The sequence below is a fragment of the Aptenodytes patagonicus genome, chromosome W (assembly GCF_965638725.1).
Source record: "Aptenodytes patagonicus chromosome W, bAptPat1.pri.cur, whole genome shotgun sequence".
Lineage (NCBI taxonomy): Eukaryota > Metazoa > Chordata > Aves > Sphenisciformes > Spheniscidae > Aptenodytes > Aptenodytes patagonicus.
Window position 1 is genome coordinate 17,690,864 of NC_134981.1, and position 12,929 is coordinate 17,703,792.

General features: G+C 46.1%; 1 protein-coding gene across 1 annotated transcript in view; it reads left to right on the forward strand.

Annotated features, from left to right (window-relative positions):
• The window catches only part of LOC143171953 (pikachurin-like), a 124,531-nt gene that overhangs the window by 17,792 nt on the left and 93,810 nt on the right, over positions 1-12,929 (forward strand). The window contains 4 exon segments of the mRNA XM_076361139.1: positions 903-1,012; positions 3,135-3,218; positions 4,937-4,967; positions 9,282-9,400. Coding sequence (XP_076217254.1) covers positions 903-1,012; positions 3,135-3,218; positions 4,937-4,967; positions 9,282-9,400 — 344 coding nt within the window.

Below are 12,929 nucleotides of genomic sequence, written 5' to 3' on the forward strand. Positions count from 1 at the left end.
CTCCTCGTTGGCTCCTCTACCACTTGGAGAAGGAAGTTATCATCGACGCATTCCAGGAACCTCCCGGATTGCTTATGCCCTGCCGTGTTGTCCCTCCAACAGATGTCGGGGTGGTTCAAGTCCCCCATGAGGACCAGGGCTTGTGAACGTGAGGCAGGCTGCCCTTGAGCTTCACATTCCCCACCATTCTCTCCTGTTCACCTGTGTTCCTTCTCCAGGCTCTGGGCATCTATTGCTGGCCCTGGCATCAAACTGGTAGGAGTGGGATGGATTGAGGTTCCCCTCCCCCGGCATCTCTACTTTAAAGCCCTCTTCACCAGCTTGGCAAGCCTATGAGTGAAGATGCTCTTCCCCTCCTCTGACAGATGGACCCCGTCAGCCCCCAGTAGACCAGGTTTCTCAAAACGAGTCCCATGGTCTAAGTAGCCGAACCCCTGGCTGTGGCACCAGTCCCGTAACCATTTGTTGACTCGCCAGATTCGACTGGCCCTTTCAAAGCCCTTCCCTTTGACCGGCAGGATTGATGAAAAAACTACCTGCGCTCCCGAGTCCCTTACCGCCACTCCCAGGGCTCTGTAGTCCTTCTTGATAGTCCTCAGACTGCTCCTGGCTGTGTCACTGGTGCCCACGTGAAACAGCAGCAGTGGATAATAGTCAGTGGACTGTACGAGGCTTGGTAGCCTCTCGGTGACATCCCTGATGCGAACCCCCGGTAAGCAGCACACCTCTCTAGAGAGCGCGTCCAGTTGGCAAATGGGTGCCTCCTATGCCAAACTATGTTTGACAGTTTTTAAAGAGGGCAGCACGTGTCTATTCTTCTTCAAAGCCATACCTGCCAGGTGGCTAAAGGAGAGGTTTTCTGTCCTATGGCTTCTTATACAATGTGATTTCGTTTTGAGCAGATAGGCTGGTGCCTCCTCTTGATATACTGCTGGATTCACTGAACTGCACAGCATTCAGCGTGCAATGGAGGATGCCAAAGCAGCATGCAAGCACCATCACAGGATATACGGTAAGTGATCCTTTATGCTGTTAGTAGAGAATTAGCCCTACATGGCCTCAGAGCATGCACGCAGCACAGCGAAGCAAGCAGGAGAGCCTGCTCTCGTAACAAATAGTACTATTGCCCAGAAAGGGTTCAGGGGACAGTGGACTTGAATGGATTGAACTGTAACTTTAAGAAACAAGCAGTTCGTGTTTTAGAAGCAAGCTATGATGGGAACTTGGGTTGGATGCCAAGGGCTTGTAGTGGATATAGATTGCTTTTCTGTTGTGGTTTTCACGCAAGGATGTCGGCGCTCTCTGCAACTGATAAAACTGTAGAGCAGAGCAGGTCGATATTACACTGTGCAAGTGAAGGGAGATCCATGGTGATTTCAGGGCCATTTGGATCTTTTGACTCATACTTCCAGCCTGAGGATTGCTTTAGCAGGAATAGCTATTCCAAACTGCACCTCTAAACCTTCCCAGAGTGGCAGCAGGTACAGGGGAAGGAGAGTTTCATGGTGTCTCTCCCCTTGATAGATACTGTACTGCATAGCATCCCTGGAAGCCCAGCCACAGCCTTAAATATCAAAAGGGACTTTGTTTTATTCCCCCCTCCTCTGTGGTGAATTCCCCTTAAAGAAGTTGTGTGATTTTCCTGTTTCACCCAGCAATTTTGTAGGGAAGGCTCTGACCCCCTCTGGACCTCCCCCAGATTCCCTTCTGCCTGTTGGGCAAAACAGAGTGGCTAACCTAAACTGGATACTGTGTTTTAGTGTGCAAGCAGAAAAACAATGAGCACTAATCTGCCATTCATTCATGTTTATTAAGTATTGCTTTAACAGGTATTCTATGGCAATGAAACTCAGTCCCAAAATAGAAGTTAGTCAGAGGGGAATTAGCACCAAAGATGTGGGATATTGACTTGAATTGGTTGTTTTCCCCTTTAACAAAAAACAAATAGGAGTTGTTTTTTGTTAGCATTTTCTGTGGAAGGATTTGAAATTTCCAGACAAAAATAATCCAAAATTCAGTTTTAAAAAGGTGGGAACAGAAAACTCCTGACTACCTTTAGTATTAATGTACACTAAAAGACAGAAAATACCCTGAAATCAGTAATTCTGGTACGCATACCCCTTCATCTCATGGTCTTATAAATGACACTAATACAGCCCAGCTGCACAGTTGTTTCTATTGTTATGAAAGTGCTTGTAGTCTAGGACACCAAGAAGCACTTGCTGTGGCCAGAACTTGTCTCAGCTGGGCTCTGTGTGTAGTTGGGTCCATTTTTCTGTGTGAAAACAGAGGTGCAGTGAGTAGGACTGTGTGTGGCATTGGCAAAGGGAATACTGGAGTATTGCTTATAGTTCTGGTATCGACTCCAGAAAAGGGACACTGACTGCTTGCAAATTCTTCTGGTTTAAGTGACTTTTCTATAGGTCATAATATTTTTCAAAACAGTTACAGTACTTTATAGTCAGAAATCATAAATAGTTTTCACTGTTCATGCAGTAGATCAAGCATCCAAGCCCTGGTTTATTTTTAAGTCTTGAGCTCATGTGTGGCATGATAATAAAACCAATGACAAACGTAGCATTGATAGTGCTGTACCCAAACCATCTTCACTTCACGTTAACTTTCGACCCTCGGGCATCTCAGTGTCTCTGTGCACAGGAAATCAGATTCTCCCTGGCTCATTGGTCTCCTGTATGCGGCAACAGACATGAAGAGAGACATTTATGATACAGCAATTTTTATAATGACATAGTCACATAATGTCAATATCTTCCTTATATGAAGTAAAATGCCTAACTTGTGCAGAACAGTCCCACAAATCTTCAGCTGTCCAAGCTGACCATGGCCAAATGATGCACAATTGAAGTTGTCAGTTCAAGTCTGCCCTGAAAGCTAGGCTGTGTTTCATGTCAGTTTAGCGTATACACTCTAAGATGGTGTCTTTTGGTCATACTGAAAATTTCTAGCAAATATGAAGGGAATGTTAAAGGGCGTTAGCTTTTCATGCATTTGAAAATGTAGGGGATCATAGGCTCAAATGCTGTCCACAACGTGATAACAATGCACTTGTTTTTAAGTCATTCTGAAGCATTGCTTTGTTGCTTTAACTGGCTTGACTATATCTTCCTCCCAAGGTCTTTTACTCAGAGGTTGAAGATGACAAAGCAGTTAAACAGCTCTCACACGATGTTCCCCTGAGTTTAGATATGCTTAGCATGGTGAGTATTACTTCTCATCAACAGTCAGAGCATTGGAGCAGAGCTTGCAGGTGGGAACTTGCAACCATCTACTTGCTGCTGGTTTGTGAATTATGCCGAGAATCCAAGCCCCAGATCTGCTCTGGGTATTGAGCAAAAAGGAAATCATAATGTTTTTCTATAATCCACTCAGTGTGATACACTTTTGCTCCTTGCTGTTTGACTAATTTATCATGTAAAACTATTGGGACTTGCTTTCGTCTTCCTAGCACTGACCTCTGGCATCTACCAAAATAGAACTTTTAATTTTGAATGTGCATTTTCAGTGAGAGACTCACTGTGCACTTCCACACATGGAAGGGGACTTGCACAACTCGATGCACAGTTAGAGTCTCAATATCAGTGTATGTGTATTGCAGTGTCTGACACAGGTAAGTGCATGAGTTAAAGGAGACACAGGGTTTTCAGTGTATTTTTGTCTCTGTGTGAGACTGTGGCCTCCTGAAGTATGGAATTTAAAGTTTAATTGTGCTGTTTTAGTTGCACTTGTGCAAGTCCACGTCCTCGAAGATCCCCTCAGCTTCTGGGGTTTTTTTGTTCTTAAAAGCACTACTTTTTCTCATTGCTTCCTATTTTTCTCCTTTCCTTTACTTCTGTTTTTCCTTTGCTTTTTTACTTTGCTTTATTTCACTCTCCCCTTCTCTTTCCTCCTTCCCTTTTTCTGTCCAATTTCCCCTTCCTTTCCCATTCATGAATGAACACCGCCCATCCTCTTCTCCTGTACTGCTTAGCGATTAGTGCCGAGATGAAAGCAATTCCTCCGTGCTTCTGGGTGGTTTTAATACTGTCTGCTTTTAAAGGGTATTCTCGAAACATGCCGGTGCTTCCTCAGTGTGGAGAAGCTGCTCTTTGAGTTCAGCAAGGCAGAATCAGTGATTTTCCAGCCTCTGTTCGGGCAGAGAGCGAAGGAGTGCCGCAGGTTGGGTGCACTGAGGGGAGCACTTTCATACCACGCTCTGCAAAGGGCAGTCTGTCCACGAGACAGCAACGTTACCAGCACAGGAATCAAAGGCTTATGTGTGTGCACAGAGGGGCATTGCAGGCTTTTGCGATTGTTATTTGGTGATCCTTTTTCACAATTCAATTTTTTTCCTCCTTTCTCTTCTACTCATCTCATTCTCTTTATTTCCTCACCCCTCTTCCTTTAGCCTCCCCACCTGATATGCATTCACTGATATTTTCTGATCCCTGCTGGGCAGTGCTCAGAAACCTTCCCCGTGAGAAGCGTGAGTGAGAGGGATGCTCAGATTTCCTGCAGTTTTCAGTCACTCTGGATCTCGGTTCTGACTCCTACAGGTTTCTGGGATCATGATGAATGAAAGAATATTTTTGCCCTGATATATTATTTCTTTATTTATGCATTATTTTCTCCCTTCTGATCTTTATCTCTGTATTCCTCACTTGCTTTTTTCCCCCAAAAAAACCCATTCTTGCTAGTAGTGCCAACAAAGATCAAACAGCACAGTTTTTTTAATCTTAATCCTGACAACAGTAATTCTTACTCACTTACTTACAGACTAGAGTCTGTATGCGAGTACTCACACAGATGAATAACAGCCACATATATATATGCTGCAGCATTTGCCTTGTTTTAATTCCCTGACCTTTTATTTATGTGGTTTTGCCATCACTTTTTTGTATGTTACTTCATTAAGAAGTCCTATTTTGCTTTTTCCCAGGGTCAACTTGAAGGACAAGCAATTTTTCTAAGTATTGGTTCACATGAAACTTGGTCACAGCTGTGATTTAAAATGAAATTGAATGTTCCTGATTTGGTCTTTCCACAGATTCACACACAAAAGAGTCTCCCTGTTGATCTCAAATGTTGATTCTACTTAGCACTTACACAGAATCTTTTGTAGTCAAAATGTGACAAATAGTAGCTAAAGAGGTAAAGAAGGGGGACATGTGTAGGTATAGTGGCTCCCTTTTTAGCAATGGATAAACTTTTCTATCAGTCATCAAAAGTATTTATGGATGTCTTGTTTTGCTGGAGTAAATTTGTGTAAAAAATGAGCTATATTCCAGCAGTGAGGACTTACAGGGGACAGGGACAGCTGGGTAGTCAGGCACACAGTGACAGGGAAGAACAAAGCAGTCCGGTAGTGGGATAGGAGACAGAGAGGAAAAACTCTGAGCCAGTCCATCAAGAGCCGAGGAGGAGGAACGCAGGAAGAGGCCAGCAATGCAACGCCCAAGAGGAAGGAGTGGGAGACTAACAACTAGTATAAAACAGGTTTGAAAGAAATATCAGCCCTCTTAATGGCTTTACAGCTGGTGAATTATTCAGATTAATTATTTCCAGTCCTGCACTTGGTCCAGTCTGCTTCCTATGAGCAGTAAACGGGCTTATTGTGAGGGGGGGAAGCAAGCAGGCAGTGCTTGGGTTTGGGTAGGATAAGGGCAGCGATTTCAGTGTTTAACCAAAATCCCTAACATCAACAACTTCTTGCAAACTTTTTTTTCTGAGATCTGTTCTAGAAATGGAGAAATCCCGCAAAGTCAGAGGATCTTGCATGGCTTTCACTGTCTGAATTAAAGGAAGTTTGACTGGACTGTAGGAGGCTGATGTCCGGATGAGACCTCAGGATGCACTTGAACCAGGACTATCTGGTTTGATCCCAGCTGAGCTGAGTCTGGATTATGGCATTTCAGAGTTGAGGTTCCATGCTGGGCCCTTTTTTTCTGCTTGATAAAAATAACACTTCTGAGGGGTACTTGTGGAGAAGTATGACTGACTGGGATTAATCAACTCCCAGCTGTCATTAATCCTCAGGAAGTGGTGTTCTTGATGAAATGCTTTCTGTTATATTCATACCAAACTCAACAGAAATCTGCAATAGTTTTGTGGTTAAGTCTGCATAATTTGTGTTTCCATCACTAAGTCTCCTCTGCTGGTGCCGGGTACGACCCCGCTGCTTTCTCAGAAGCTTCTCTGGGCTGTGCGAGACTCTCATAGCAAGAGCTGAACTGGATTGCCTGTTTCTCTGTGTGTGTGTGCGCATGCACATGCATGTGCCTGTGCATTAGCAAAGTGGATAATGTATTATGTCTGTATTATATCATTTTATCATAGAGAGTATGTAAGTGAGAACAGCCTGGAGAAGTGCAGATGCAGTACAATTTACTAAGGCAGTTGTTCTACTGGGCATAATATTCATGAAGTTGGGCACAAATATAAAAAAAAAAGCAGGAAAAATTAGCAGGCTTTAAAGGTGGGAGGTTATAAGTCAGGCACAGAGCCCTGGAGAGCAATAGTGCTCCCTATCAGATCACCAAACACACCGGTACAAAATGGGGAGTGACCGGCTGAGAGCAGTAGTGCAGGGAAGGAGTTGTCAGGGGATCAAGTGTCATTAAAACCATCTCAGTTTCTGCAGCTGTGCTGTAATCCAGGGCTTAGGGTTTTTGGAAAAGAATTTGTAATCTAGGTTTCTGTGAGGCAGCTTACTGCGCAGCCTCACAAACAGTTTCAACACACTTGGAGGGAGGGCAAGCTGTGTGGCAGGGCAGGGAGGGATATATGGTTCCTATGTACACCTGACTCCTCTACCACAGAAAAGGCATCACATTGCTTCACCCCATTCAACAATGTGAGATTGTAATGAAAATACCAAATGTCATTTTGCAGGATTTTAGCAAGAGTGTTGTGTAAGACAAGAAAGTGCGGTTGGTGCCTAGTAAAGCCTCATCGGCAATGTAATGTCCAGTTTTGGGTATCATGCTTCAAAATATAGAGGCAATATGGAAAGAGTGGAGAGAAAGGATACAAAAATGATGGGGAGCTGACTCTTCCACGTATCACCGAAGTTCCTTATCCGTGAGGCCAACTGTGTCTCTTCTGGGATGCAGAAAACTTGGGTTTAAGACCCTTCTCCTAAATACAAGAAAAAGAAAAGATGAAATGTGTACTCCCAGGCTCCTGGACAGTGGGGTACAAGGAAATGTGTTTCTTCTCCAGAATCTCATTTGAAAGTGTCCTGGTGTGAGGTGGGTATTCCCTGAGATTGCCACGGGTCAGGGTAGCTTGATGATGTCCTAAATCTTTACCTGTTCACTAATGTCTGGATCCTAGATTGCAAGATACTTGATTTCGAAGATACCCACTATATGTCAAAACAGCTGTGTTCATGGAGAGGACATTGCCAGAAGAAAGGGGCAGGTAGGCACTTCAGTGTGTGTAAGGCAAGAGAGCACCTTGCTGAGGTTTTTAGGATAAACATGTTGAACTTAAATACCTAAGTAAATATTAGGACTTTGATCTTGATTGGCCTTGCAGTCAATGAGATTCATTCTGTTTAGTTTATTGTAGACTTGAGCCTGGAGGTAATAATATGAGGCAAGTACATCAATATCCCACGCTCTGCAGAGACCAAGTTCCTGAATAGTGTGAAAGCAATAAGACACATAATGAAGAATTTTTTTCTCATAAGAATGAATGTAATAAAGAGGGATGCCGGCAGGAACAAATGTACAAAATTTAAGTACAGACGGACAGTATATATGGCATGGAAGATGGAGTGACAGGAGCAGGATCATCAGTATCGTCATCAGGAGGAGGTGCTGGGTTTTCAGCAACTGGCTTTTCAGATCACATTTTGAAAGATCTCAGTCAATTCAGCTACAAGACTGAAAGACCCAGATAAATCTTTTGGTTTGAGTGTTCTTGCTGCCTCTCTCTGGGCAGTTACTTTTTCAGCATTGTTCTCTCTCTCAGATGAATCCAAATCATTCAAGCAGATCAAGGCTGAATGATGGAAAAACAGGATAATGGTCAGGCAGTCCATGTTAATAAGAAATCAGTGACAGAGCTCCAAAACCGCGCCTAGAGAAATGACAGATGGCAGGGTGTTCCCCAAAGAATAGAGAGGGAGAGTTTGTCCAAAAGACTGTCATAAGGAAATTTAGCAGTTAATAAAATTTTGGGGTTGTTTACTATTTTACTGCAACTGGAAATACAGATTTAAAGTCTGTTCCAGCTTGAAGAGAAAGGAGATCTCCGCATTTTCACATGCGCTGTGAATAATGTTTTTAATATCAGAGAATGAAAAACAGAAGAAAAATCTCTGTAAAACAGTTTTTTATAAGTGCATTTTTTCCACACCAAAACAGTCTGTGGTGTAGAACCTGGTATTTCAGTTTACTTGTATAGGCTGTCAAAATTCATAAATCTGAGTCTTGCATTTATCTACAGATAGGCTACAGATAAAGAATTCTGAATTTTTATACACACATACACATGCTCCATTAAAGACCAGATCTAAATGTCTGAAGCTGATCCATGCTATGTGCGCCAGCCAGTGATAAAATGTAATTTTTTGGTGACATTTGCTAATTTCTGGGAGATTTGAGCAGGCTCCTCTGAACAGTATTCAGCAGCACAAGCTCTTCATGTGGAGGTTAGCATCGCCTCCCTTATAGTAGTTGGCTGTGAGTTAATCTTTCTGTTTATGGAAAAAGGACAAATAAGGGAATTGCTCACTTCAGGTCAAGGCTGATAGCATGAAGAGGCCGGCAAGATAGGAAAATTGTGAGAGGCAATGGGATTGGTCTCTGCTCTGTGAGAAATTAAAGATCATCGGTTCACACTGCTGCAAGTTGCTTCGTTCTATGGTCTCTGGATTTAAAAAACAAAACAAAACAAAACAAAACAAAACAAATGCACCAAACTGATTATGAATGCCAGCAATTGGCTCAAGGGTGGGAATAATACGTGACTTTGACTTCACCAGCAAAAAAGCCTGACAGCGAATGCAAACGATCTGCAACCTTGTGAGTTACACGGAGAAATGGGTCCAGGTCATCCCTGTAGATTCCCCTGGGGTAAAGCTGCAGCTTGAGAGGAAAAACGTGGTGCTGTTTGTGTTTACTGCTTCTGAGCTGGGCTGGGGACAATCTTCCTACGATGTTACATGGAAAATACCATGTCAGATCCCGGCGGCCCAGCTCACAGCACCATTCTCAGTTACATGGAAGAGCATTCACAATGTTTTTGTCTTGTTTTCTCTTGACTCTGGTAGGAAGTTGTTATTGGTGATCTAAAGCCAGGCACTCCACACCGCGTTAGCGTTGGAGAATACAGCTGGGCAGGGAAAGGACAACCCAGCATGCCCAGAGACGTGACAACCTTATCCCAAGGTAATGCTGCGTACATGGCTTTCTGTTGCAAAACTGGCAGGGCAGAGTCTATCCAGACATTTCACAGTGTCTTTGTTTCGGCTGGGATAGAGTTAATTTCCTTCCTAGTAGCTGATATAGTGCTGTGTTTTGGATTTAGTATGAGAGTAATGCTGATAACACACTGATGTTTTAGTTGTTGCTAAGCAGTGTTTATACTAAGTCAAGGATTTTTCAGCTTCCCATACTCTGCCAGCGAGGAGGTGCATAAGAAGCTGGGAGGGAGTATAGCCAGGACAGTTGACCCAAACTAGCCAAAGGGATATTCCATACCATATGACGTCATGCTCAGTATATAAACTGGGGAGAGTTGGCTGGGGGGTGGTGACCGCTGCTCGGGGACTGGCTGGGCATCGGTTGGCGAGTGGTGAGCAATTGCATTGTGCATCACTTATTTTGTATATTCTTTTATCATTATTATTATTAATATTTTCCCTTCCTTTTCCGTCCTATTAAACTATCTTTATCTCAACCCACAAATTTTACTTTTTTTTTTCTCTCCGATTCTCTCCCCCATCCCACTGGCGGGGGGGAGGGTGAGCGAGCGGCTGTGTGGTGCTTGGTTGCCGACCAGTGTTAAACCACGACAGTCCTTTTTGGCACCCAACGTGGGGCACGAAGAGTTGAGATAATGACAGATCTGACCAGAGCACGTTAAAATAAATTTGTTATAAGCATTCATTATATTATTTTAATAGTCACTGGTCACAATGTTGATTCATTTGATCGCATGGTTGTATTATATAAATCCCCACTTGCAGTATGTTTTCCCTGCATTGCTGTTCATCACTTCTGGGAGATGGGTCAGGATTATCATTTTGCTCTACTGTGTAACATCAACTTATGATACAATTATATTACTGGTAAAAAGACTAATTTGGTATTAGTATTTTGTATTGCCATCATCTCCATACTTCAGGCGCTATCTCTCGGAAATTATCAATAATGACACTCTTCACCTTTTCTCCTCAAAGAACCAATCTATGGGGAAGACAGAGGGGGATGCTTTCACCCGTTCTTTCACCTTCCCTTTCTCATTCAGTCTAGTTACACCAGCTTTTGAGAATTTTGAATATCCTTGGGATGTTCAAGCCAGCATGTTCCTATTCCTGTGTCTCCTGAATGCGAAGCCAACGAGGCGAAGGGCTCCGGTGCGGAGGATCGCGACGGGGGACCCTTCCTGAAGCGGCAAAACCGCGGCCAAACCCGCGAAAAGCAAAAGCGCAGGGAGCGAGAGGGAGCCCCAGCCCCGCCATTCCCCGAGCCGGAGGAGGGCGTTCCTGACGAGCGGCAGCTCTGACTCAGCGTGGGCGGGGACAAGAGGGGCGGCAGCAGTTTAAAAATCCACTGTACCCGCCATTTTCAGCGAAGCCACCGAGGCGAAGGGCTCCGGAGCGGAGGATCGCGACGGGGGACCCTTCCTGAAGCGGCAAAACCGCGGCCAAACCCGCGAAAAGCAAAAGCGCAGGGAGCGAGAGGGAGCCCCAGCCCCGCCATTCCCCGAGCCGGAGGAGGGCGTTCCTGACGAGCGGCAGCTCTGACTCAGCGTGGGCGGGGACAAGAGGGGCGGCAGCCAAACCTCCTCACTTAAAAGAACAGCTCCAGGGAGCGCGAGCGACCCGGAGCGCGGCGCGTCAGAAGGGTGTGGTGTGGCAGTTCGTGCAGGCAGGGTGTGCAGGGAAGGCAAGCGAGCAGGGCGCAGCCCGGCTCCAGAGGCCAACTCAACTGGTAATCGTTGGCTTCCGAGAAGAGGACCGGCTATGGTTTCCACTCGGCTGAAAGCCGTCGCCAGAAGGAATGTGGCGACCCAGATGGAGCTCACATGCAAGCATACAGTTGTCCAGGTCTCTGGCTGCAGGGAGTGCCTGAGCCTGTCAGCTGTGCTGGAGGGCAGCAGAGACACCACCTGTGTGTGGTGTGACCAGGTGGATGATCTGCTCAGCCTGGTGGCAGAGCTGAAGGAGGAGGTGGAAAGGTTGAGGAGTATCCGGGAGTGTGAGAGGGAGATAGATTGGTGGAGCTGCACCCTACCGTCCCTGAGGCAGAGGCAGCAGAAGGAGGCTCCGCGAGAAGCAGAGGATCCCCTGCCTTCTTGCCACCAGGTAGAAAGAGGGGACCTAAGCGACGGGGGGGGATGGAAATGGGTCCCTGCTCGGCGTGCCAGGCGAACCCCTGCCCGGCCTCCCTCACCTTCCTGGTTGCCTTTACACAACAGATATGGGGCCCTGGAACTTGAGGGTGAGGCAAACGAGGATGTAGATGAAGGTCCATCCGGGGGGTCGCCTAGGGTGAGGCAGTCAGCCCCACGCATTATGACTGCTGCTGCTAAGAAAAAAAGGAGGGTAATTGTCATAGGCGATTCCCTTCTGAGGGGAACAGAGGGCCCGATATGCCGACCGGACCTGTCCCACAGGGAAGTCTGCTGCCTCCCTGGGGCCCGGGTCAGAGACATCACTAGGAAGCTCCCTGGTTTGGTACGGCCTTCTGATTACTACCCGCTGCTGGTTATACAGGCTGGCAGTGATGAGGTTGCAGAGAGAAGTCCAGAAGTGATCAAAAGGGACTTCAGGGCACTGGGGCGACTGGTTCAAGGATCGGGAGCACAGGTAGTGTTTTCCTCTATCCCTGCAGTGGCAGGGAAGGATACTGAAAGGAGCAGGAAAACACACCTGATCAACAGGTGGCTTAAGGGCTGGTGCCATCGGCAGAATTTTGGTTTTTTTGATCATGGGGAGGTTTACATGGCACCGGGCCTGCTGGTGACAGATGGAGTCCAGCTGTCTCACAAGGGAAAAAGGATCATGGCTCATGAATTGGCAGGGCTCATTGAGAGGGCTTTAAACTAGGTTTGAAGGGGGAAGGGGATAAAACCAGGCTCGCTAGAGATGAGCCTAGGGGTGGCGTGCCGATGCCGGGGGCGAAATCGATAGCCCAGCTCAAGTGCATATACACCAATGCACGCAGCATGGGCGGCAAGCAGGAGGAGCTGGAAGCCATTGTGCAGCGGGAGAGATATGACTTAGTCGCCCTCACAGAAACATGGTGGGGTGACTCTCATGACTGGAGTGCTGCAATGGATGGCTACAGACTCTTCAGAAGGGACAGGCGAGGAAGGAGAGGCGGGGGGGTGGCCCTGTATGTTAGGGAGTGTTTTGATTGTATAGAGCTCAACGATTGTGATGATGGTACGGTTGAGTGTCTATGGGTAAGGATGAGGGGGACGGCCAACAAGGCAGATATCCTGCTGGGAGTCTGTTATAGACCACCCAACTAGGATGAAGGGGCGGATGAAGCGTTCTACAAGCGGCTGGCAGAAGTTTCTCAATCGCTAGCCCTTGTTCTCGTGGGGGACTTCAACTTCCCGGACGTCTGCTGGAAATACAACACGGCAGAGAGGAAGCAGTCTAGGAGGTTCCTGGAGTGTGTGGAAGACAACTTCCTGGCACAGCTGGTAAGTGAGCCTACCAGGGGAGGTGCCTCGCTTGACCTGCTGTT